General features: G+C 55.0%; 6 protein-coding genes across 6 annotated transcripts; 3 read left to right on the top strand and 3 right to left on the bottom strand.

Annotated features, from left to right (window-relative positions):
- Positions 1-41: 41 nt before the first annotated feature.
- ColSpa_05940 (squalene monooxygenase) lies at positions 42-1,367 on the bottom strand (the record flags this gene model as incomplete). The annotated part of the gene is made up of 1 exon (XM_049272152.1): positions 42-1,367. One exon carries the CDS (start codon positions 1,365-1,367, stop codon positions 42-44), a length of 1,326 nt encoding a protein of 441 aa, XP_049128109.1.
- Positions 1,368-3,272: 1,905 nt separating this feature from the next.
- On the top strand, positions 3,273-4,728 carry ColSpa_05939 (putative catechol O-methyltransferase 2; the record flags this gene model as incomplete). Its single annotated transcript, XM_049272151.1, has 2 exons — positions 3,273-3,371; positions 3,439-4,728. The coding sequence occupies 2 exons, from the start codon at positions 3,273-3,275 to the stop codon at positions 4,726-4,728; spliced, it is 1,389 nt and encodes a 462-aa protein (XP_049128108.1).
- A 4,637-nt stretch (positions 4,729-9,365) lies between these two features.
- Positions 9,366-10,373, top strand: ColSpa_05938 (uncharacterized protein; the record flags this gene model as incomplete). The annotated part of the gene is made up of 1 exon (XM_049272150.1): positions 9,366-10,373. One exon carries the CDS (start codon positions 9,366-9,368, stop codon positions 10,371-10,373), a length of 1,008 nt encoding a protein of 335 aa, XP_049128107.1.
- Positions 10,374-11,180: 807 nt separating this feature from the next.
- On the bottom strand, positions 11,181-12,005 carry ColSpa_05937 (uncharacterized protein; the record flags this gene model as incomplete). The annotated part of the gene is made up of 3 exons (XM_049272149.1): positions 11,181-11,331; positions 11,370-11,665; positions 11,814-12,005. 3 exons carry the CDS (start codon positions 12,003-12,005, stop codon positions 11,181-11,183), a joined length of 639 nt encoding a protein of 212 aa, XP_049128106.1.
- Positions 12,006-14,296: 2,291 nt separating this feature from the next.
- On the bottom strand, positions 14,297-19,997 carry ColSpa_05935 (fatty acid synthase subunit alpha; the record flags this gene model as incomplete). Its single annotated transcript, XM_049272147.1, has 3 exons — positions 14,297-14,407; positions 14,464-19,409; positions 19,472-19,997. The coding sequence occupies 3 exons, from the start codon at positions 19,995-19,997 to the stop codon at positions 14,297-14,299; spliced, it is 5,583 nt and encodes a 1,860-aa protein (XP_049128104.1).
- On the top strand, positions 15,394-19,356 carry ColSpa_05936 (uncharacterized protein; the record flags this gene model as incomplete). Its single annotated transcript, XM_049272148.1, is given in 3 exon segments — positions 15,394-18,259; positions 18,299-18,489; positions 18,502-19,356. 3 exon segments carry the CDS (start codon positions 15,394-15,396, stop codon positions 19,354-19,356), a joined length of 3,912 nt encoding a protein of 1,303 aa, XP_049128105.1.
- Positions 19,998-25,183: the final 5,186 nt, after the last annotated feature.

The following is a 25,183-nucleotide window of genomic DNA, read 5'->3' as shown; positions in this document are numbered from 1 at the left end:
CTTCATATCGTAAATATACATTGTGAACTCTTGCAGTCGCGTCATGCCTCGCCGAGTTTACGCTGCTTCTCCCTTGCGGAGTTGGTGGAGGAACTGATACTAGTCTTGGACGACGAGTGCCTCAGTGACCTCTCCGCCAACGACTCGGCGCCGGAGCCGCTGTCCCTACGACTGACACTGCTCTCTCGGGCCAGCGGCGAGGGTATTTCGGGTGTGACAGATCTCGACTCGATGTGCGGCCGCTTCGACTTGGACACGGACGCCATCTTCTTCCTCCTCTTATCCGACGCGTTGGACCCGGTGCTGGCTTTCCTGCTGACAGTGCCGTCGCCATCGTCGCTGGTGGCCGCGACGGACGGTGTCATGCTACGGTTCGAGCTCGTCGAGCTGCGGCGGTGCACGCTGGCACTGCTACTACGGCGTCGGTGCTCGCGCTCAATGGCGGCGGCGCGGGGATGGATCGTTGTCTTCTCTGGGGCATGCTGTTGGCGGATGGGTGCGGGGCCGGAGCGGTCGATGCGGTGCCAGGGCAGCCACCAGAAGATGCCCCAGCGTTGTTTGGCAACTTGACGGTCGCGTGCTGCGAGCTTCTTCTGGATGAGGGCGCGGCGCTCGTTTTCCTTTTCCCAGTATTCGGTGCGGTAGATTTCCCAGTTCTCTCTGAAGGTCGGTGTGAAGGGCTTCGCTAGTAGGAGCAGCTTGACATAGTCTCCGCCTGGCGCAAGGTCTTCCTCATGGCCTCCTTTTTCTTCGTCTTCGACCAGAACTGGTAGTGTTGGGTGGTTCTCGGCGGTGAGGCTTAGTTCCTTCTCGACTTCACGCAGTATGGACGGTTCGACGTAGCGGTAGGACGAGCTTGCGGTGTGAGAGAAGAGCCCGTAGGTGAGGAAGAAACCAATGGTGGAGAGAAACTCTGCCCACCAAGGTCTTCGAATGATGACCAGCTTGGAATTGAACCCTCGCAGCCCTCTGTTGGAAATGGCGAACCAACGTCGTGGCCACCTTATGCCTCGTTCCCATATCCCTGTCGCCCAGACCAATATCGCGGTCATGACACCTCCCATCAAGCAGATTTTTTCAAATGTCTCGACTCCCCAATAAACGGAGCCGCCGATACCGCGACCGTCCTCGCGCGGGGCGAAGAAGAGGGCGTAGCCGAAGCCGCTTATCCAAGCGGTCAGCAAGGTGAAAAAAAAGGTATGATGGCGGCGACGGGCACGTAGCTCGAGATACTGGGCGCGCAGGGAGGCTTCGAGGATGAGAAGGTTGAGGTAGATCATGGACGGAGAGCTCGGGGTGTGGCTCAATGGGTCGCCCTGCTTGCCGGACTCAGGAACGACGCCGGTGGTGCCGACGGCGGCCTTCATCTCCTTGCCCGGGGCGGAGCGCCCTTGACGAGCGAGTCGAGCTCGTCGGCCATGGTGTTGAGAAAGGGGGAGCTTGGCGTCTTGAGGGAGGAAGGCTTCTGTGGTGATGCGGCGGTCAGGTCGCTTCAGGACGGGAGTGAGGGGCCTTGACGGCAGCCGTGGTCAGCAGCGATGTGCCGACATGCGCAGCGGTCGCAACGGAGAGGATCGTTCGGTGCAACAGGTGCAGGTGCAGACGGGTGAGCAACACCAAATGCTGCTTTGCTGCACTGCCCGTGTTGTGTGTGTTATGCGGACGGCGCTCAGTCGACGTCTACCGGCGAGAGACAAGGGCGGAATTGGGGAATTTGGTCGGTGGTCAGATGTCAATCAGGCCGGCTAGCATGCCTCAACTCAACCGCAGGTGGCTTGGGAATGGAAATTCCGCTCCGCCTGGTGGTGGCAGGTGTGGACAGTGGAACGTCATAGCGAGGTGGTGTGGCCCGAGCGCGGGGGGGGGGGTTCAAGACTGTTCGATAAACGATAGCGATAGCGATAAGGCTTGTTGAGGAGCACCGGAGTGGTCACCTTTTGACATGTGCCATTCGGTTGAAAAATCGACAATGACGAACCTGGGTCTTGGTTTTAGTACCTAGGCGATGTCCACACTGAGGAGCCAAGGCCAAAGAACTGCCCCTGGATATGCAGGGACTGGACCGAACTGTTTGCGATGGGTTCAATCGTGTGCACGCCACAAGCTCATTTCCGAGAAATCACAATGGCAAAGGCTCCAATGAGACCAGAATCTACATAATACCTGCCAGTAAATTGATGCAGCACTGGTCTTCGCGCATCAATAAGGTCTGGTCCCGTTTCTCCCCTCAAGTGTTTTGACGCTGTGTTGAGAAAGACGCCAAGACTACTCCAAGTGAAGACACTTCGTCCCTTCTGCTGTCAAAGTCAATGAGATTCTTCATGCAGGGTTTCCGAGGCTGGCGTTATGCATCATTAACATCTCGACGCTATCCTAGCGAACGATCAGATTGTTGCCTGCATTGGGCAAGGTGCTCCTGGACTATTTACTGCATCTGACCAATGCCGATAGGCTAGAATCAGTAACACCTAATAGCATCAGTAAAAGCCATCAGGAGACTGGAACGTTCTGGCCGTCTCAGCGACCGGTGCGAGCAAAAGAACGGAAAATCGGGGGTTTAGTAGCTCCTTACCGCCGACACGGCTCAATGCAACAAGCCGACCCACTCTTCAAGCCCGCCAAACTCCGAGTGCTAAGTCCATGAACCGATCCGCATCCCGCCCAGCCCGCATCTCTGCATGTTCGTACCCCCTGCAACCCTGCCGCTCAAATGCTCAACAAGCTTGTCGGTTTTTTACGGAGTACCTGTCTTTGGCTGGGGTGTTTCCTCCCTCGCCCTGTCCCGCCCCTCGACTCGCATCCGCACCGTCTCTCTCTGCCACATCTCCGCGTCACCACTACCTTTCTTAACGCCGCCCGCGCGACCGCTACGGCGCTTCCAATTCTTTGTAGGAGAATTGCGAGCTTGATCTGATTCGACCCAGCCCACACCCTCGCTCCCGTCCATACCAACGGTCAGCTCGCTGCTGGCTGATGAGTCGTCGCAAGTTTCAGAAAATCCGCTCTCCGGACACGCACACCCGCCGCCCGAGGCCACACTGATACCGACGCTACTCTCTCTTGTGACGCCCATATATAGACGGTTCCCCCGTCGCCACCTTCCATCAACCGGCATGATACACCAACAAACCGCTTCTACTGTAGTGAACGGGTCGCGACTCAAGCTTGCTTCCTCATTAATTACTTCCTCTACCACCGCCAACGTCAAGTCTCCCGCCCCCAGCATCCGCGCCTCTTCTGAAGAATCCGTCCCTCGCCGATCCCACCAGACCATGGCCGCCGCCGCCGCCCCTCCCGCCGCGCCCACCGCGACAAGTCGTCCCCCGGGGACGTATTTCCCTCTGGGATACAAGGATGCCGTCTACCAATGGGTAAGATAACTAGCAATGCCTTTTTTGGTGTCGTTCTCGTTCATGTCGCTGACGAGAGCGTCTGCAGTGGAGCAGCGTAACTCCCCAGATGGCGGAGCGAAACGTCCTCAGTCACATCCCCTACCTTAAAGAAGCCCGTGAAAATGCCTCTCTCGATTCCGATAAATCCGACCCCTTCGGCCCGCGAGTGTGGAAGTCGCAGATGGTCGAGCTCTCCGGAAAGAACCGGGCCTTGAACGAGTACTCCGTCGAGCGTGTTGGCGAGGAAGTCGACAACAACCTCGTTATCCTTCACGGGTACGGTGCAGGGCTTGGCTTTTTCTACAAGAACTTTGAGCCGCTCTCCCGGCCAAAAGGCTGGAAGCTCTACGCTCTGGATATGCTCGGCATGGGCAACTCCACAAGACCGCCTTTCAAGGTCACCGCCAAGGACCAGGAGGGTAAGACGGCCGAGGCTGAGGCCTGGTTCATTGATGCACTCGAGGAGTGGCGGAAGAAGCGCAACATCGACAAGTTTACCCTTATCGGCCACTCTCTCGGAGGGTACCTCTCTGTAGCGTACGCGCTGAAGTACCCCGGTCACCTCAAGAAACTCATCCTCGCTTCGCCCGTCGGGATCCCCGAGGACCCGTACGCTGTCAACGCGGCCATGCCCGAGCCCGAAGAATCAACATTGCAAAACGAGTTTACACAAGACCAGAACACTGTCACGAACGACGACCGAAACTCCATCACATCTCGCGCCAGCAAGAACGGCGCGAAAAACTCCAGCAATGCGCCGAAGCGTCCCCTACCAGGCTGGCTCGTCTGGCTGTGGGACGCCAACGTCTCCCCCTTCAGCATCGTTCGTTTCACCGGCCCCCTCGGCCCGCGGTTCGTCTCCGGTTGGACCTCGCGCCGCTTCAACCACCTCCCCCAAGCCGAGTCGCAAGCTCTGCACGACTACGCCTTCTCCATCTTCCGCCAGAGGGGCAGTGGCGAGTACGCGCTGCCGTACATCCTTGCCCCGGGAGCGTTCGCCCGCAGCCCCATGGTCAATAGGATAGACGGCGTTGGTCGGCAGATTATTGAGAAGAACGGCGAGAAGCTCAAGGAGACAGGCATCCCCGTCATCATGATGTATGGCGAGAACGACTGGATGGACGTCGCCGGTGGATACGCTGCGCAGGAGAAGCTTAAGCAGGCGAAACTGCAAGCGCTTCTCAAGGGAACGGAAGAAGAGAAGAGGAGAGAGAATGGGTCCGCCAAGGTACTCATTGTACAAAAGGCCGGGCACCACCTATACCTCGACAACGCCGATCAGTTTAACGATTTCATATTGAAAGAGATGGAAGAAACACAGAGCAGCAAGCTGTAGAGGAAGCATGAGTTCTCGGCATGGATGAAGAAAAGCTGGCAGGCTTCACAGTAACGCCAGTCAAATGGTGTTTAATTTCAGAGGCGTTTTCGAGGGTTGCATTGCATGATCAAATACAGTTCGAGCCCGATGTGGCCGATGGGAAATATCCAGGGGAAGCGTTTGGCTTAGTTATTAGAGGTCTTCAACCAGCTCATATAGATGGAATTCTAAATGGTGGACAGTTCTGTTCTTATATGAGTTTTGTATAGATGCGTGAGCACCGACGATGCGACGAACGCCTTGGTTACCTCAGACAATTGACGCGGCCGCTTCGACGAATGCCGCGGCATGTATCGACGCCCCCGCGACCGCGAGGTTCGAGCATATCATACGCATCGTCGCCGCTCCTCTTCACGCTCATTCTCTCGCTCCCTCTCGTCTCAGCGAAGCGGGACGCGTCCAAACTACCTGGATCAAATGGCAGTTCATTGATGACCGAGGGTCTTCTGGCAGACTCCGATAGTATTCCTTCCTTCCCTTCCTTCCTTGTTTTATGCGTACCTTCCGTTTACATAAATCTTTTCCCGCACCTTCCTTCCTGCCACTTACAACAGCCCCTCCCACAACCATAACTTTTTCTTCCTTCCTCTCACCCTTTTTTCCTCTGTTCTTTTCACCCGCCATACTCTCACCCATCATGCTCTCACCTCAGTAAGCTTCTTGCTTCTCCAACGCATTCATTCCAAACTTCTTCACTCGATTTCCCTCAATATCCTCTCTGCAAAGCGAAGCGCGAATTCTATTAACAGTTTATCCAATTGAACAGAGAAGAAGCGTGACCTTTATCTCAGTTCGAAAAAGTCGGCGCTAGCTGACCAGGGGGTTCTCGATCTCTGATACGCCGTTGGTCGAACGGGCTAGGCACAACTTCCTCACCATTGACCCGCCTGCAGACCAACGTCAGCTCCTGCCACTTAATAATATCAACCTAAAACCCAGCAGCTACACACGAATAACTTCACCCATACTGTTGGTTGCAGGTGATTCAAGCATTTGACCTTCTTATGAGCTTCGTTTCGCTTCTATTCACATGGCAGCACAACCCTCCTTCGTCTGACCGATCGATCGAATTTTTCCAGTCATTGGCACGTCCAGGAATCCCCAATTCGACCTCGAGCACGTCACCCGAAGCCATCCAGACCATGGTTACCCCGCGAATAGCCTCATTCCCGTTCGATCGAGACTCGCCAAGTCTCGGGTTTCTTGCGTAGGGCTGCCTCGCCTCTCTACACACATCTCCCTTTCCGCCCGGTCGGCGAGCGTGATCGACCGGTACCATGCTACGCCGAGTGATCGACCTCGGTGGACTCCCATCACCCTCAGCAGCAACCAACAGTACTACTACCTCACTACGACCTACACTTTGTTTACAACTTACCATTAGCAATCCCTTCCAAAGCCTTAATGAACTCCTCGACCTCAAGAGATCTCTCCGCTACATCAAACGCACCAATTACGATGCACTCTCAACTGGATTCCTTGTTTCGGGCTTACACGCATCTCCCTTTCCAGCCGGTCGGCGAACGTGATCGACCGGTACCCTGCTACGCCGAGTGCGACCTCGGTGAACACCCATCACCCTTAGCAGCAACCAAAATATTACCAAACGTCGCACCAGGGAAGGGTCATTCGAGATGGAACAAGTCATCCACTTGATGAAGTACTGCCTCAAGTTTCCGCCCTGGTTCCGCTAGCATCCCGACGTCTAGATCAAACACATTGAGCCTGTTCGACCAACCCATTCAAACAACAATGCCAACCACCAGGCCTAATCATCCGAAACGATGAGGCAAAGTTCACCATTGAGTCCATTCTGGGGCACAAACAACGCAGTACAACACTACATTACAAGATCAAGTGGATGGACTACCCAGATGGAACATGGCACAACGCGACAATCATTAAGGACCTCCCCAATTCATTCTCAAGTATCATTCCTCTCTCGCAAAAACAAAAGTAAGTGGTGATGTGAGCCACAGTCGACACAAAACGCGCGTGTCGATGGGTACGGACGATCGCATTCTTATCCTACATCAGTGGGACGCGTCCAAACCACCTGGATCAAATGGCAGTGACCTGGTCCAGGCAGGTCATTGGTGACCGAGGGTCTTTTGACAGACTCCGATAGTATTCCTTCCTTCCACTTGCAAAAGCTCCTCCCCCAACCATAGCTTTTTCTTCCTTCCTCTCACCCTTTTTTTCACCATCCTCTCCACCCACCATCCTCTCACCCATCATGCTCTTACCCATCATACTCCCACCTCCCCAAGCTACCTACCTCACCAATCTTTTCACCTCAACAAGCGTCTTGCTTCCCCAACGCGTTCATGACGAACTTCTTCACTCGATTTCCCTCAATAACCTCTCTTATTTCCCACACTCATCGTGGACCACCTTCGCTTGGACGACTGCGAGTACGAGCCCAAAGACACCAAACCGAAGGCAGAGTGGAAGCCTTATATCCACTCCCCCTTTTCTAACTGCCGACATCGCCCGCACTGGTACGGTTGTCATTGTGGACGATGAACAAGTCATTGTCATTCAACCTAACTCAACCCGCCTCGAATCCGGCATGATCTCCTGCATCCTTGATGTTGAGAACCTGGTGAAGGGTTATCCTCTCTCTGTTCTCGCGACGATCGGCAATCATCCTAATCCCATTATCGAACATACATCACCACCGTTCAAGGCAACACAATCGCAATGACTGTCCATATTTGACACTTGGCTTTCGGTTGATAACGCGACCTCTACTGCAGTTCTCATCACGGTACCAATCACTTCCTTAGTCGAACCGGTTCGGCAAGAAGCTCGTTTTCATTCCTATGACCCCACGCATGGTTGTCGCCACCACCCGCGCTCGCGGGGCCATGAAACCCCTTCTGAATGTCGAGGAGTGGAAGCAGAACTCTAAGGCTATTTTCAACGCCGGGAAAGTCAATCATGTCGTTAGCTAGTTCAACTGGCACCTTTAGCATGGCACAGTTCAAGACACCCCCTATCGCAAAAACGGATAGGCCATCCTTTGCACCAAATCCAGAGGACCTAACCATCAATGCTATTGCCCACAGGGTTTTAAATGCAGTCCTGTCTTTCAAGTTCCCAAGGACAAGGGCAAAGCTACTGCAGAAGCCAAACCCTCTGTCACTCCTGGCAATATTGTTGAAAAGAGTGTCGAGGCTATCACGATCAAGGCCGGCTTCCGCCGCACCGCGCGGACATCATCGCAAACGCCTACAACAATCAAACGGTTGAGGCGAAGGACATTGTACTTGTTCTCGAGGGGGGGGGGGGGGGGTGTCAGGTATTAGTCAACAGACCAACAGGGTGCATCAACTCCTACCACTTCGCAGTATTAGCCTGGAACCTAGCAAATAGACACACACGAATGACTTCACCCACACTGTTGGTTGCAGGTGATCAAGGCAATTGGTCTTATTGTCAGCTTCGTTTCGCTTCTCTTCACTTCACAAACATCATCCCCGCCTCGGGCGGAACGTTGCTCGATGTCGTGACACTAGGCGTCTGGGGATAATTAACAAGAAGTCGTAGCATCTATGTTGTTTTACAATTGAACGCGTTGATTTGCCTAAGCTGTTGAAGTACTCCATGCTGTAGTTAATAACGCCGTTGCCCCTCTGATAATACCTGCTGGAGAACGACTCTCGTGATGCATCCGCGATGATATCCCCAAAAAAAATACCCTTTGAAGGACAGCAGAAAAAGAGGGGGTGCCTAGTGGAAATAACATTATTCTAATCGAATCTTTTGCCTGGTGTTAGAGCACCGAGCGGTCCAAGACAACTAAGACGATTTCTCTCTGTAATATTGATGGTGCTGAATCTTTTACAACCCTGCTAAAAGATTGTCAATCTTCAGAGATGCGAAGGTTGATCAAAGTTTGGAAGAATTACGACAGTACAGTCAAGTCACAAGAGTCCTCGTCTTTTTTGAGGTTCAACATGGGCTTCACCTACATACATCTTTTTCTCCCTCTTGTTCATGCTTCGATGTTCAACTTGCATCACAATTGAAGGATAGTTGATTTAATTCTCACTGCTCTTTTCTGATTACTGAGGCACTTGAGTACCTACCTCATCGATAACTTGGCTCGTTCCTTCTCTTCAAGCCGGTACCCACTCGCCCCATCATCTCAAGTCTCTTATTCACGTGGTTGGTTTAGCGAGGCCTCGAACTTGCACAAGTCACGTCTATTGGGCATCGTGACCTTTCATCTCAACCTTGAGGCTCGCTAAGGATAGTCACGATGCCTTACTCTGAATCACAGACCTCCCAGCGACGGCCTCTCATTGCATATAAGTCCCCTTTGACTCTTTTTCAAATATCTCCCTTCACTGTTCACTCCCTTTACACCTTTCACTCACAGCGTCTTATCTACCTCACAAAGTAGAGCAAAAGAAACACATGTTGGTCGTCGTCATTCACCATTGCAACCACCCTTTCTCTGTGAGTCGCCAAGGTTTTTGATCATCTGCAAGACGGTGGCACCCATTTGCAACCTGAAGTCAGCACTGCATCATTCAAACTCTTCACCAGCTTGCTATCGCCGAAATCTCGAGTTTGAAGCTATCAAGATGTCGGGCCCCTATTCAAACGATCTCGCTTTTCTCGACGATGATCACCACTTCCCATATGTGTTCGAAGACGACTTCAACCAGGACATCCCTATTTACTCTAATAACCAGTACCAATGTGAACAAGCTTCTTACGCATCCCAAACCTACTATCAGCCGCAAAACCACCAAGCTTACCCTCAAGCCGAGTTACCTCTGGCCTACGACGACCTACCCCCCGCCAAACGTCTCCGGTCCAGCCGCCGCATACCATCTACTATTAGAGCTACATATTTGAGTCCTCCCCGCTCAACGACCCCGGACTTTGAACCGCCCTATCACGCCCGAATATTCTCTCCCAATTCCCTCCAGGGCAGCTTCTCCGCTATCCTCTCCTCATCCCTCTCGCTCCCTGATTCCGTCGATCCCGATGAGCGTCTCCGCCGCCAATCCGAAATCAACCACATCTTCACAACAACCAAATCAACAACGCTCCCCCCTCCCTCTCCATTCGCCAAGAGCCCACGCTTATCCTATTCTACCTATTCCCCCACAGAAATCTATCGAATCCGCGCCCCGCCGCAGCTCATTGAAGTCGCCCCAATGCTCCCTAAGCACTCACTAGGCGCTTTCATCCGGATTGACGACGTGCCGGCGGGCGCCGAGCGAGAGGCGGCGGTGGCGCACAACAACAACCTCGCAGCCGCGCGCCTCAAGGAGCTGAAGCGGCGCAACAACGTCGCCGCGTCGCGGAGCCGGAACCGCAGGGAACGGGCCGTTGTGGGTCGTACCGAGGAGCTCTCGAATGTGAAGGCCCAAATGAACTGGTGGAAGGCGAGGGCGGTGTCATTGGGTGCTAGAGCGAGCGAGTGGGATGAGTTGCCGGAGAGGGCGGTGCGTGATGTGATCGTGGCGGATTACCGGGTCGACGCGATGGATTTCAGCCGTGATGAGCCTCGGGAGCTTGGGGTCGAAAAGCCCGGGAAGACACTTGTGGTTAAGAAGAAGAAGCCGAAGAAGAAGGAGTGAGGAGATTGTTTGCGGGCCGTTGGATGGAGTTAAGGGATTAGAGGCAGAGTTTTCTTTTATCTTTTTTCTTGTTGGGATATCATTATGATTTGCCCGCTTCCCGGAGTTTATGTTTGGGGAGGAAGACCAGTTCGAGTTCATAATAGGATTATAGAAATGTCCTTAAGAAAGAGTCCGGGGATTGGCGTATGTCCATGAGTGAGTTCAAGCCTTAATAAGACTGCTTGAAACTCCAATGTGGGTCATAGTGACAGACTTGAATGTATCATTGCACAGCTGACTTTTTGTGCATTGACCATAATACACATGCCTCTCCCTGGAGTTGCTTGGAGCTATTGCGGAGAACATGGTTGTTTCTCACGAATCCAGGGCGCTGGTCTTGTTAAATATGACACATGAAGCTCCCGCGTTTCTTCAGGTTGTTCAATGATCCTAGAAACCGTCATCCCAAGCCAGGATGTTGTCAAAACTTCTCTGCAAGATATCAAAAGACCAAAGATGATCAAGCTCGGCCCATATCATTAGCTACTAATAGGAACCAGTGGTATCTCTCGTCAAAGGCATCAAAAGCAGTACGGTCCGTCTTTTCTCTCGTGGTGAGGAGGAACAACCCAGTCCGCAGTCAGAAGACGACGTTTGCGTGTATCGTCACCCATATCAAACCCAAACTCCAGTCATTACCCAGTCCTGTCCAACTTCAAGCCCGTTTTCTCTCTCCATTGCCCATTTCCATGCTATCTCTTGCTGGCGTAACCCCTTTCATGTCTGACAGGGCTAGCCGGACGGCTTTCACCACCGCCAGTCAGCTCACGGCTCGTTGGCAGACGGCTGAGAGCGCGACTTGCTCTCGGCCTTGATGCTGCCCATCTCAGAACCATGACCAGTCGAGACACCATAGCAGTCGGGATCCGCCAGGCATCCCTTGACGTAGTAAAACAGCACGATGACCATCAGCACCCTAGGTTCTCAGTCAGCAACCAACCTTTCAACGCTTACTTCACGTGATCCACACGCTGCAAGATCTCAACATACCAGTTAACAGCACCGACAGCCGCGGCACCGGCCATGCTCCCACCGTACCGCTTCTCCTCCGTCGTGGGGGCGAAACAGGTGCTCTGAATGCACGTGTTGCCCAGGAACAGCGCCGCGATGCTCGCGGTCCACGCCCAGCCAGACAACCAAAAGAGGCAGTTGGTGGCGTAGCCAATGAGCACGGCAATGCGGAAGTAGAGGTGCGCTGCGAAGCGCTCGGCGGCCATGGCGCCGCCCAGGACCAGGATGGTGAAGAGGCTCTGATGGGCGAGATGTCAATACACAGCCTTCTCAAGTCTCCAACTCGCCAGCCCCGAAAAGCCGTTCGCCAGAAGTTGTGCAGCTCCTGGCTTCCAGCAGGGGATGCTCGCAGGGCAAGGCGACGGAACAGCGGAGGAATTTACTTACGACGAAGAGCATGAAGCCTGGCGGCCCGGTGTAGCTGCTCGAATAGGCGCCCAGTAGGGACAGGCAGTAGGCGCAAGCGGCGAGGACGGCGAGCGACAGCACCAAGACGGCGACGCGGACGATGGCGAAGAAGGACGGCGTCGGCGGGACACCCTTGCCCATGAGGCCTCTGATGTTGTTTGTGCCCGTCATTTTGATTTCTCGGCTGATGTGTTGTTTGTTGTTGCTATTTGTTCGACTCGAGCGGATGCCGTGTATGTACGGCGAGCAGAAGCGGATTAGTCAATCGAGTAGCCTCTCACTTGAACTCTGTTCTCGACTAGGTATTAAACGACGGAGCTGCGATGGAGCTTTTCTTTCCTTTCACGTTGAAGCAAACTAGAATAGAAACAGACAGGTCCAGAAAAACGAAGGTAGGTCGACTTGGTAGCAAAACATAAACAGAACCCTTTGGCTAAACGATCCGCGCGCTGGGGGGACGTCCGTTTCCTTATACCACAACCTCAGCTACGTACAGGAGAAGCCCCTTCAAACATTGCTCGGCCCAAGGCCTTGCATGACGACGGCCCCAACCCAAGAGATTTGACAAAAAAGATCCAAACTCCTGGTCTGCGCCACAATTGTTCCTTCTGGCCCAGTCGTCCAAGACCTACACATCAATGCCCTCCCCCCCTTACCTGGCGCAGCAACTCCTTAAAATCCCAGTCATACACGCAAGTCCAATGGACACACATTGGAGGGGCGCCAGAGCTGGGACAGCCAGACACACGCGCCGCTCGGTCCATGAACACGACGGTTGATCGACAGGGCCCCATCTCCCCCCTACCACGCCAAAAAAAGGGGATGCATCGATGCATAAAGCAGTCTAATTCTCAACCGGCCGGGGTTATTCCTTTTTGCCGCCATGTCATTGGCCGAGCTGCAGTGGCCTGGTGCAACGCTCCCCAGTCATCACGGCAGTGCACTGCGATCCCCATCCATACTGTCTCCCCTTGCATTTTAAGACGTCGATCAGAACGGGGGTTGAGCAGCCGAGTGCCGTGCCGGCCGGCCAGCGCGATCGGAGAGTGGATGCTTCCTCCATCAACGGGCGTCTTCGCTGAGGCGGCGAGACTCTTTGTAGCTAATGTCGGGCCTGGTTGAGAGCCGGTTTAAACGAAGTTTCAGACCTCATCGACCGGGGCCCTCCTCATCGTTGGTTTCAATCCAACACATATCGGCGTTGGCCTGCCGTGATCCCCCCCTTCCTCCCTCTTTAAACGTTGAACGAGAAAACGAAACCAGAAACCATCTTTGGACCAACCTGTCAATAACTCAAAAGGCTGCGTGCGTCGCGGCTCGTCAGGGACTTGTCATGAAACTGTCTGGCGCTTCCGCTGGAAATCAACATGCCACCTCATTTCATCAGACGAACCAGTGCTGCGAGGGCTGTTTGAACAGCATGCAACCAGAAACAAGCCAGGCACGCACGAAACCCCCCGCCCCGAAATGAAGAAACACCAGATAAGCAGAAACGAAAGCGGATGACGAGCGCCAGACACATGGGCATGTGTGCAGCCCTCAGTAAATAGGAAACCTCTGCACGTCTAGGACGAAGAAGAATTGAGCCCATGTCGGCACTGCGCAGCTTCCCACGCCGCGCCTCCTCCCAGACAAAAAGAATCTGCGACGAACACAGCCCGCCACTCGACCTCGAAAGTCGTCTCTCCCCTCCGTCCGACGTCTTGGCAACGCCGTCCCAGCGCGGGCCGCAGTCGGCGCGAGTGCGCGCGAGCGCCTGCATCCTGTGCAGACAGATGGACGACTCAGAAAACAGTTGTATCAAACGGATGAAGTGCATACCCAACTACTCACTCACAGCATTGTAGTCGTTGTGATACGGCCTCGTGGTGTTGTCGGAGGCTTGAAACATCATAAGAGCTAGAGACGCAATCCCCCCCCCCCCCTTACCTCCCTTGCTTGCCCAATTAATCCATCACGTCCGCTCGTCTCATTTATCAGATGGGCTTGACATATTCCAATGCAGCGAAACCCGGGATCACAATGCATTTCTGGCGTCCTGGTCGTCGCTCATCGCCTGAGCGGTTAGGTAACCCATGGCTCCAACTGACGGGTATCCCGAGCTGCAAATAGGATGGGGATGGCATGTCTCGTTCAATGGTCAGCTATCACGTCAGATGTGTTCCGTTCGCAAGATCAAAAGTCCTAGGACAAGAGATTCCTCTCCTTGGCAGTGGTTAATACAGTGTCTATTGTGGCATTTTGGAACCAACTTCTATCGTTGTTGCGCCGTTCCCTACTCGTGCATTACTCGTCAATTCATCCGACGATGATGATTGCTTGGGGACACTCCTCCCAAAGTGTCACCGCAATCTTTACTCCCTGGCTTGTATGATTTAAAACACGACCAAAGCGAACAAGCAAGATCCCATGCCTGCCGTATATCCCATAAACTAGAAATGCATTGTACAATCTACCCGCTTTTAAAAGTTTGCAACAGCGACGGCGATCGCCTGCGAGTCCGAGTGTGAGATGGAAACGCTAATGTCCTTGAGGCCCACCTTCTGGGCAGCGGCAGCGGCATCGCCGTGGAGCTATACAAACGTTAGCAATCGTGTCTCGGAAGTGTGCTTGTTGCACTGTAGCTTACCTTAACCAACGGGGCACCAGACTCGTCCTTGGCAATCTCGATATCCTTCAATGGCGCGCCGGCGCCCTTGCTTGACACACCGAGGGACTTGAAGACAGCCTCCTTCGCGCTCCACCGGCCGGCGAACGAGCTCTGGGGGCTGGGAGCCGACTGGCAGTACTTAATCTCACCAGCAGTGAAGTTGCGCTCGATGAATGTCTCGTTCTCAATGTTGATAGCAGAGATGTCCTCGACGTCGACACCGACGTTGCTGTTCTTGTTGACGACCTTCTTGGCTAGGGCCTCCATCATGTCCTGGGTGGCCTTGGCCGCCGACGACGAGACGGTCTTCTCAGACGCCTTCATGAAGTTGGAGGGGTAAGAAATGGTGGAGGTCTTCTTGTCCTCGGTCACGCGAGCGTCAGGGTTCAGGAGAACCTGGCTGAGCTGCTCGTCGGTGTAAGGAGCGTTCGACTTGGCAACAAAGAGCGTGTTGTTGACCAGACCGTTGTGGAAGAAGCGGTACGCCTTCTTCTGGCGAGCCTGGACCTTGGCAGAGTACTCCTCGTACGTCTTCTCGTCAAGCGTGGCGAAGAGGTACTTGGGGTGGACACCGATGGCCTGGGCACCCTTCTGACCGAAACCGAAAGAGGTGACGGAAAAGGCCTTGATGCCATCGGTCTGAATGCTGCGGCTAGGGTACACAATCATGTCGAACTGCTCCATGATGGGATCGACGTTGTCGGCGTTGCGGTTGCCAGGCACCAAACCGGTGTTGAGGACCTGCAGGCAGCCGTTCAACATCCAGGCACCGGCAGCACCCTTGGGGTGACCAGTGAGGTACTTCTGGAAGATACCCATAACCGCGTTACCCTTCTTGCGACCGAGGTGGCGGAGCTGTTGGCAGATGACAGAAGACTCGTTCTTGTCGTTGGCCTTGGTTGACGTTCCATGGAAGGAAGCAACGGCAAGGTCATCGATGGTGAGACCCCAGGTGGCGAGGGCACCACGGAGAGGGGCAATCTCGGGGTTGTTCTTCCAGAAGTTGTTGCCGAGACTGCGGAGGACGTCCTTCTCCTGACGCTGGGCCTCCTTCTTGATGTGCTCGGCACGGTCGTGAGCGTACTCCTTTTCGTTGATTTCCTGGCCCTGGGCCTTGATGGCCTCAACCTCCTCGTAGAGGTACTCAAGTTCAGACTCCTGCCACTGCTTGATCTGCTTCTTGCGGAGCTCAATCTGGCGGCGACGGTAGTTGATGTCGAGAAGGGGCGAGGGGAACTTGCCGGCGTGCTCACGGGCAGTGGTGAGAACGCCCTGGCCGGGAGCGGGAACGGAGCGGCCAATCTTGTCGGTGGCAGTAGTGGTCAGAGCCAGGACACCGTGAATGGGCATGCCCATGTCGAGGGCAAGCTTGGCAGTCATGAGCAGCTGGACACCGCAACCCTGGGACTCCATGAAGCCGTTACGGGTAGTGGTGGTGGGACGAGACATCTCGCCGGGGGTGCGGCCGTGTTCCATCTCGTCAACAGCGTTGCTGGTGGCCTTCATGTTGGCGAACTCGTAAGAGCCCTCCTCACCGAAGTCGTCGAAACCACCGACAAAGACGACACGGGCCTTGCCTTCCATGATGGTCTCGTAACCAATGTCGACGGACTCAACAGCGGTGGCGCAAGCACCGACAGGGGTCTTGATGGGTCCAGAAGAAGAGATCAACAACATGTTGACCCAGGCGGCCATAGTGTTGATGAACGACTCCTGGAGAATGTCGTTCTGAACAGGCTTGTCCAGGTAGCGGTCTCTGTGCATGCCACGGAGAGCGCCAGCACCACCCATACCGGATCCGATGCAGTTACCGACCTCGGAAACGTGGACGTACTTGTAGAACTCGTAGGGGTCGGTGATACCAGCCGACAGCAGAGTTTCGGCGACGGACACGAGGACAAACAGGGTGACGGGGTCGACCTGGGACACAATGTCCTCGGGAACACCGTATCTCTTAGCGTCCCAGCCAGTAGGGATCTGACCGGCAACAAGTCTGTCGAAGCGGAGAGCCTTGGGGATCAAGAGGGCAGCTCCCTTCTTCATGCGGACAATGTACTCGCCAGACTCGGGAATCTCGAAGATCTCGACCTTGTCGCCGTGCTCACGCTTGAACTCTTCGGCAGTTTCCTTGGACGCCTCGAAAGGCTCGAGATCCTCCTCAATGACAACCTCGTGAAGAAGCTGCTTCTGCTCGGGGTCGTAGCCACCGAAGAGCTCAGGCTCAATCAGGCGGATACCAGAGTGCTCCAGAATGAACTTCTCGTACTTCTGCTTGATGTCCTTGTCGTCGACGGGCTCACCAGTCTTGGCGTCGACCCAGCCGGAGTAAGGAGCGGGCTTGCCCTTGATAGGACCGTTGTGGTTCTTGATCAAACCCATGATCCAAGCCATCTCAACGCAACCCTCCAGGGAGAACTCGCCGTAGGCCTCCATCTCCCAGCGGGTGCGGGAGTTACCCCAGGGACCAACCTCAGCAAAACCAGTAACGACGACGACCTTCTCCAGGTCGACCATGCCCTTGAGGCGGTCGTTGAGGGGAGCAATCTCCTCCTCCCAGTCGGGGAGGTTGGGGAAGTCGAACTTGATGTTGGCGCGGGGCTCAACAACATTCTTCTTGTAGAGGGCCTCAGAGTTGGGGCCGTTAACAACCTTGTTCTCGATGGCGTTCTCCTTGCTGACAGCGCGGCGGACCTCGCTAGTCTCCATGATATCCTTGCGGAGCTTGGTCATGGTCTGGTTGAGGTCAGGGATGAACTGCAGACCACCGTTCAGGTCGGCGAAAACAGGCTCGCTCTGGCAGAGGTCGACAACGGCAGGGGACATGAGACCCAAGAGGTTGAAAGCCATCTCCTGCTGAGAGAAGGTGCGGACGCCAAAAGCTTCGACTCCCTCGGCAACGATATTGTTGCCGCTCATGAGACCGGTGCCACGAGTCCAGCCAATGACGGCACCGCAGATGGTGAGGTAGTGACCCCAGTCCTCGGAGTGCCATCTGTTGAACAAAGTCTCCAGGGCAAGCTTGGACTCAGAGTAGAGTCCATCGTTACCAAAGGTACCGTGGTTGGGCGACAGGGGCAGGACGACCTGGGCAGGACGAGTCTCGAAGCCACGCTCGGCCTTCTGAGTCTTGACGCTGCCAAGAATGCGGAGCAGGTTGGTCAACATGATGCGGTGAGCCAGCTCAGATCGGGAGTCGATTTGATCGATCTGGCGACCGTTCTCGGGGATGGCGGCAAAAGGCACAATGAAGTCCAGATCCCAGCCAAGGCCGTTCTTGGGGTCGTAAATGTAGTCAATCAGAGCCTCGCAGTCTTGCTTGCTACCCTGGTTGAAGGGCACAACAACAAGCTGAGAGCCACGGGCACCGAAACGGGTGTACATGGACTGGTAGTACTCGGTAACCTCACGAGAGAATCGACTGGTAGTGACAACAACCTTAGCACCACCACTGATGAGACCCTGGAGGACCTCAGCTCCGATGGAGCCGGCACCAGCACCGGTCATGAGAGCGTGCTTGCCAGCAAAGCTGACACCGTCCTTGGCAGCCTCCTCAAGGGACTGCAAGTAGTAGCCAGTGAGCTTCTTGCTATAGTCCCAGCCGTGAAGGCTCTTGCGCTTAAGGTGCAAGAAAGGGATGGTCTCGACCTTGCCCTTGGGCCCGGTGGCAGGCTTCGCCTTCTTGGAAGGGCTATCGTCGTTGGGAATGATCTGGTTTTCGTTCATCGCCAGAGAGCGAAGGACGTCACCGTAAAGGTTCTTGATCTCAAGCTGGGAGGTCTTTGACATCTTGTGCTGCTCCTTGATGAGCTTGTAGATGCGGCGAAGGTCGTTCTGGACCTTGGTGCGGTTACCGTACTCGGAGATCTTGCCACCCTCAGCCATCTGCTGGACGTAGTGCTCCAGCTTGCGGCAGCTGGCGCGAGGGACTTCCTCGTAGTTCAGGTTGCCACGAGCATCGACAGTGGTCTGAGGGCCAGTGGGAACGGCGACGTCCTTGTAGACGGGGTTGGCGTGTAGGACCTCCTTGCAGTTCTCGATGAGCTGCTCTCCGAGCTCCTTGGCGAGCTTGTAAGTCTCGCCACGCTCCGCGGGGCAGTTGTCAATGTGGTATTGCATGAACTCGACCAGGGTGGGGTTGGAGCGGTTCATGATGCGAATGCACTGGCTCACGATCTCACGGTCGACAGCCTTGAGACGGCCGAAGATGATGTCGTAGTACATGTGGAGGGCATCCTGGCGCGCCCAGTTCCAGGAAGAGTCGTAGGAACGGGCCTTGAGGGAGCTGAAGACAGGCTGGATGCCAGAGGCGTAGAAGTCGCCGTGCTCGGCAGTCCAGAGGTCAAGCTGGGATTGGAGCACCTTCTCGGACTCCTGAGAGTTGATGTACGCCTTGTCACCAGCGCGGAGGTCGAGCTTGAGGTATCTCGCAAGGAGCTCGAGCTGCTGCTTGAACAGAGCACGCTGATCCTTGGTCAGGGCATCGATGGCAGCGGGGTCCATCATCATACCGCCGCCAGAGCCACCGGCGGCAGCGCCAGCCTGGGGAGTGGACAGGCTGATACCAGCGGTAGCAGCGTACTTCTGGGTGACATCATCGAGAAACGCCTTGGCGTCAGCCTCAGATCCAAGACGAGCAGCAGGCTCCATGGTGAGAGCAAGCAGCAGAGTACCGTCCTGTCTTCCAGAGCCCAAGCCCCATCTTGTCTCGAGGTATTTTCTCGCGGCCGTAATGTTGAAGCCACCGGGCATCTTGGAGGAGATCAGGCGTGCAATAAGGGCCTGAGACTGCTTTCCGAGCTGTCCGTCGAAGGTGGCCTGCATGGAGGAACCGAGCTCGTCGAGAGGAACATCTTCAGGCTTCTCTGGTGTTGATCCGAATTCCTTGCCAAGGTCACCGAGAATTTCGTTTTGAAGGGTGGATTTGCCTGGGTTTCGTGGGTCAGCGATTGTGGCGGTCAAGGGAACATGCAAACTTTTCGCTACTTACCACCAACAAGGTCCTTGATGGCCTTGCTCAGAGGCACCTCGGCCAAGGGCTTCTTGAGCTTCTGAGCAATGAGAGCTCGCAGAATGTCGATGGCCTGGACGGGAGCATCGGCAACGGAAGCGGCAGGGCCGGCGCTGGGCGGGGGAGGAGCAGCGGCAGCGGGAGCAGCAGCCGCAGGGGCGGCGGAAGAAGCAGCGGCCGGCGCGCTCGACGAAGCGGCAGCGGGCTCTGGTTCCTCCTCGATGGGGTCGGCCTCGTAGTAGATTTCCTTTGCGTCCTTGTTGTAGCAAAGAATTTGACGCTGAACTGACTTGGCGGCATCGTAGGCTTCGTACTTGGAGGCGAGTGTGCGCTTGGCCATCACACCGAGGGTATCGGCGGGACCGATTTCGACCACCCTCTCGGCGGTCTTCTCAGCGAGGAATACATCTTGGGTCTCAATCCACCGCACGGGCGAGGCGAACTGGTAGGCAAGGAGCTCCACAAGGAGCGTGTGGGCAAGCTCTTGCTCGACTTCGGGACGCATGATGGGCAGCTGGGGAGGAAGCTGGAAAGCTCAATTACGCGGAGCTGGGAGAAGAACCGAGAACTTGAGGGTATCTAGATGTCGACGAAGTTGGGAATTGGATGTTATCCGTGGGAAGCCGTGGGAGAGCCGGTTTCCTAGGATAATTGGTGATATCTGCGGGCTGGGGTATATGTGAAGCAGACAAGCTCGCAAGACTTTTTGTTTGCTGGACAGTCGGTGGTGGCTGTTCAAGGGAGGAAGGATCAAGTCCGCGCCAGAAAGAGGGAGGGACAAACTGGCGAAGGCGAGCGAGGGAGATGTAGAGAAATTTGTGGGAGGAGTTGTCGAGCCACGGATGAAGGGAAGACGGTTGGATTTGATAGAAAAAGAGAAGTGAGTGAGAGTGAGGGAGACGGGTTCAAAGTCGATGGATCTAGCCCCTCGATATCGGATCACTGGCACTTGATTGACTTTCTTGGGGGGGCGTCTACTTTGTGAGGAGAGGACAACAACTGGACTGGAAAGGGAGGGATTGGGACCAGTCCCGTCACGAAAAAAGACGATTGTTGAACCAGGTAAGGGCCCCCACCGGCTCAAGGAAGGCAGTGATGAGAGCCCAGAGAAGAGAGCGTGGTGCGAATGGACGTCGTGGTGGTGGTCCCCAAATGTCGAGGTACCTTTGCCGGTGCGAGGTACAAGGTACGTCCCGCTCTGATGTAGTGTACATGGCACAAAAAACATGGGCGAGGGAAGGACCATGTTTCGACACATTGCGACTGGCTGATGACCTCCCGCCTGTTCCTCTTGCTGCAGTGAATTTTCTTGCGAGGGACGTGGAAGAGGCCCCGAAGAAAATGAAAAAGTGGAACCCCTGCCTTGCCTCACGAAGGACGTGAACTTGCCGGCGCGCGTTGTCCCTTTCGCTCCCATGTTTCCCCCCTCAATGCAGGTGGGAAAGCACAAAAGCTGCTGGTGTGGAAGTCCTCCAGGAGGGGTGTGGTGTCAAGTTGTGGGTGTGTCTGCCTCTACTGACTGCCCGGTTTGCTGCAACGCCTGCAGAGCTCCTCAACCATATTCAGACGCTTTCCCCAATCGAGCATGGGACGATCAGGGGGGGCTTCCCCACAAAACCATTTCATTGGGGGAATGCAGGGTGGGACGGTGGAGACGGCCTCCTGTTATATTTTTTTTTTGGGAGGGACGGCAGGGAGAGACGCCGTCATTGATGCCAAGTTCACGTTGGAGTTGAGGCGTTACTGCGAGGGCCTACCTACGGAACCCAAGAAATAGTTGGTTGTGAGCCGCCGAAATCCCACCAAGAGATGGGATGATGAATAACCAAGAAACCTCACCATCCGTATGATGCATCCTCGTGGAGTTGCGAGTCGTAAAGAAATATCTGAGCCACACAAAGCATGAAAATCTTTGGGGCCAATCCCACCCTCGTCGTGAGCCGCCATCGAAAATGATACGTTGGATATCGCAGCATGGCTGTCACCTGGCTAGGCCGAAGCTAGTCAGTGCTCTACTATCTTCTGTGCAAAAAGAACGAGCGAAGTGCCAGCCGCAGCATCATGATCATCACCCAGCCGCATGCATCATCAACAAGTCTCAAGTGACTCCAACCGTGCGTTTTGCCATCTTATCTTCGACCTGAGGTTGACCAAGGATTCCTATCCTGCCACCTCTTCAATCATCTTGCCGTGTAATGCCATGTTCGTGAGGCGACTGATGAGACAACACGAGGCGTGTCGTTGTACCTAACCTGCTCCCAAAGCTTTGCTACTGCTGTTAGGCTGGCATCGCCGGGCTGTTGTGGCGCGCGTTTATGTCTGCAGTTCTTCTTAGACTGGGCCTTTTCACGTCTCCTAGTACAATTCCTCGCGTCCCTTTCCCGAGCTGCCGGAATGTTGGATTCAGGCTAGTGGCGGCCGTACCTGCCCCTCGACAAGACTTAGTCCGCGGAGGTGGGCGTTAGACTGGTGCGAGGCTCTGTGGCTGAGACCTCTCCAAGCTTCACCTCACATCGTTCTACCTTTGGGATGTACCCCTTCCGGCGACCCTCAACTCTGCTCGGGTTCCTATCAGTCCGTCCTTATCGCTGCATTCCTGTTGGCCGCCGACCACTTGCGACATTCAACCACGGACAGTTTTGTTTTTTTGGAGCTTAAGCTGGAGCTTGTTGGAGCTTTAGAGCTTGGCAGGAAGTTGAAGCCGATAACGATAAACAGATACGGATAGGGATCCGGCTCGTCTCGTCGCGACGGGAACACTGTCGGAGCCGTTATCCACGGAATGGTTTCAGTATACGTGGACACATGTACGAGTGCGTCAAGCTGTGGGAAAGTGGTGCCGTGATAGCCTTCTAACCAACGGGGACCCGGAAAGCAACAGCCGCAGCTCCTCGCCAACAAACCGAAAAAGCTTCCAGGTCGCCAGCAGAAGAGGATGGAAGAGTGAAGGAGTGGGAGGGGAGAAATGGGAAAATGGAGGGAGAGGGGCGAAAGTGGCCGCTGCTCCAGGAACCCGCCAAACTTGAAGGGGGGCAAAGTAGCGATACTTGGCGTCTTGGTTTGGCAAAGAAGTTGACCCAAGCTTTTTTGAGATTCGAGTTCGAGGCTGGAGCTGAGGCACTTCAAACAGCGGCCGGGAGCTGATCTACCTAGTCTGGTCATCTGGTGACCTGGCCAAACTGGCCAGCTCCACGCTGACCATTTGGCAGCTTACGACCGGTCGCTCCAGTTCTTCAGTAGATTACCGTAGAAAAAGGTGGTTGAAAGTGCCGGTGGTTGGTAGCCTCATCCAACAAAAGCATTGTGATGAGCAACAAATGCGGCGGATCGCCGCTTGTCTCTGACGCCTATGACTGGCATCCTTCGCACAGTCAGATACCGCTCGCCCGAGCCGACCGAGCGACATCGATGAGCAATCGGAGACCGAACGAGGCAGCTCGGTGCAACAAAACGTCGAGATTCAAAAATTCCAGCCCTGTTCTCATCAGTTCATGCTTAAAGTGCTGGGCTAGGCTGCACGGGCTGGCTGTCTCACTGCTGCACAATTCTCAGCGCCAGTTGCCCCTCGTCCTTCAAGGGGGGCAGCAAAAAGAACAAAAAGAGGACTGCCATCGAGGGGCTTGCAGGGCGCGCAGGGCTTGCATTCCTCGAGGAGCGTCCGCGTGGCATGGCAAAGAGATAGCTCCCGCTCCAGCGAGCCAGCCTGGCCCCAGCGTGCGTGCCCCGATGGCAGAGGTTCGTATGCGGTGTGAAGTTGATACGACATAATGGCGGGTATCTGTACATCGGTCGTGGACATGCCACTCTCCCTGCCGACTACCCCTTCCTCAGGGTCCCGCGCATTTCCCATCCTCCCCAGCATTAGCCCCAGGCGTGGGGTGAAAGCGGTGGGGAGCAAAAGACGGCAGAAAACCCGATTACGACGCTAGAAACTGTTGACCGCCTTAGGCCCGGCTAGGGAGCTTCGAGTATTGTGTACTTATGGAGATCGCGCATGTTCGGGACATATGGGTTTAGGTCGGAGTGAGCGGTACTCCTCCGTCGTCTCCGCGGCCAAGACTCATCGAGAGGCAAGCTGGGAGACGAGGCAAAGAACGAGAATTCCCTTAGAAAGGAAAGTCGGCAACGAGAGAAGTCACGAAGAGCCCGAGATGGCCCGCAGCGGCGCGAGCGATTTGGTCTCCGTTATCATCTGTTTGATGCATCCGGGGTAGCAGCTCGGCATCTTATCGGCGTGCACGTCAAGTCTGCATGTTCGGAGAGCTTGGTAGGTGTGAAAGAGCCGAAGATGATGCCATTTGGCCGAGGATTCGTGCGTCCATTGATCCAGCGCTGCAACAAGAAGACGGTAGCGGGTTGACATGATTAGATTCCGCGGCAAAGATCCGGAGACGAGATGCACACTATCCAAAAGTGCATTAGAAGAGCGAAACAAGAGATGGGAGACGGGAGAGAGCGCGGGTGATGGCCCCATCTAGCCAAGTGATGTCGTCGTTGTCGTTGCGTTGCGTTACGTCCCTGCCATCCAAGCGTGGGAGATATCGAGAACGACCGACGGAGGAGGGTATGTACCGGTACATGGCCGCCCGTTCTCCAACAGCGGCACCCTTGCGGATCACTCGGGCTGCATGAAGTCAAGGGTGGAGCTGGAGGGGTGGATTGGGTGTGCGACCATCCCCAACAGAACTAAAAAATTTGGCGAGACATTGGGATTTGAGACTTTTGGAGAGAGGGACAACTCGAACATGGAAGGCAGGAAAGAGCAAGACAACAGTTATTGCCAAACACGAACACGCTCTTCAACTGGGGAAGGCGTGGCGTTGGAGGAATGTACGAGGGGCAAGTACCGCTCGGCGCCAGCAGTTCTGGAGAGTGCTTCGACTACCTGTTTCCTTTGCCTATCCAATGCCAGTCAGCCAATGCCAATGCTTCATTGCTTACAGGCGCAAACAAATAGCTTGGGCACACTATCCGCCTGCGTCAGAAACAGGTCCAAATACCATCCATCCCATGCAATAGATACAAGCTACATCAGGCCAACGATCTTTTCCTCCGCCAGCCCGGACCAACTGGATTCATTCCAATGTCCAATGTCCCAGATATGACCCGGCCTAATTTTTAATCGTTGAGTTCCATCTCTTCCAGCATGCCATGTACCTGACCCTTCCCTAGGTACCTCCTTCCACCCTTCTCCCCTCCTCCCCCCCTTCGTGGCCCCAAACTGGACCAGGCACCTCCAATTACGTTGATGGGATTGACCTCACTCGCACCAAAAGGCAAGCACTCTCAGTCAACAGGTACCTGGCCCAAAGGTTGGATCCATCCACATCGCATCCACTTCCACGCCATACGACAGACGCCCAGTGAGTGACCACACGCCGCCCTCAATCAATGAGGCGTGGATGTACCTGCGCCTGTCCCAATTCCCCAATCCCACTATCCCAATCAACCCATGTCCACACATTGAGACCCGGACAGACACGCTCACTCCTCACTCGCACACCACTCCAAGAAAGCCAGGACCCAGGACCCAGACCCAAGACCCAGACCGCAGCAAAAGAGTGCAAAGGGATGCTTTTCAACTGCCTCGCCTTCCCGTCATAACCTTCCCAAGCACCCTCCCAACCTTCCCTTGATCATTCATCCAACTCTTCTTTAACCTGCCATCTGCCACTCCTTCGCTCCTCTCTC

This window comes from Colletotrichum spaethianum (assembly GCF_022836535.1).
Source record: "Colletotrichum spaethianum MAFF 239500 DNA, contig13, whole genome shotgun sequence".
Taxonomy (NCBI): Eukaryota; Fungi; Ascomycota; class Sordariomycetes; order Glomerellales; family Glomerellaceae; genus Colletotrichum; species Colletotrichum spaethianum.
Note: the sequence above shows the minus strand (reverse complement) of the source record. Positions and strands in the feature narration are given on the sequence as shown.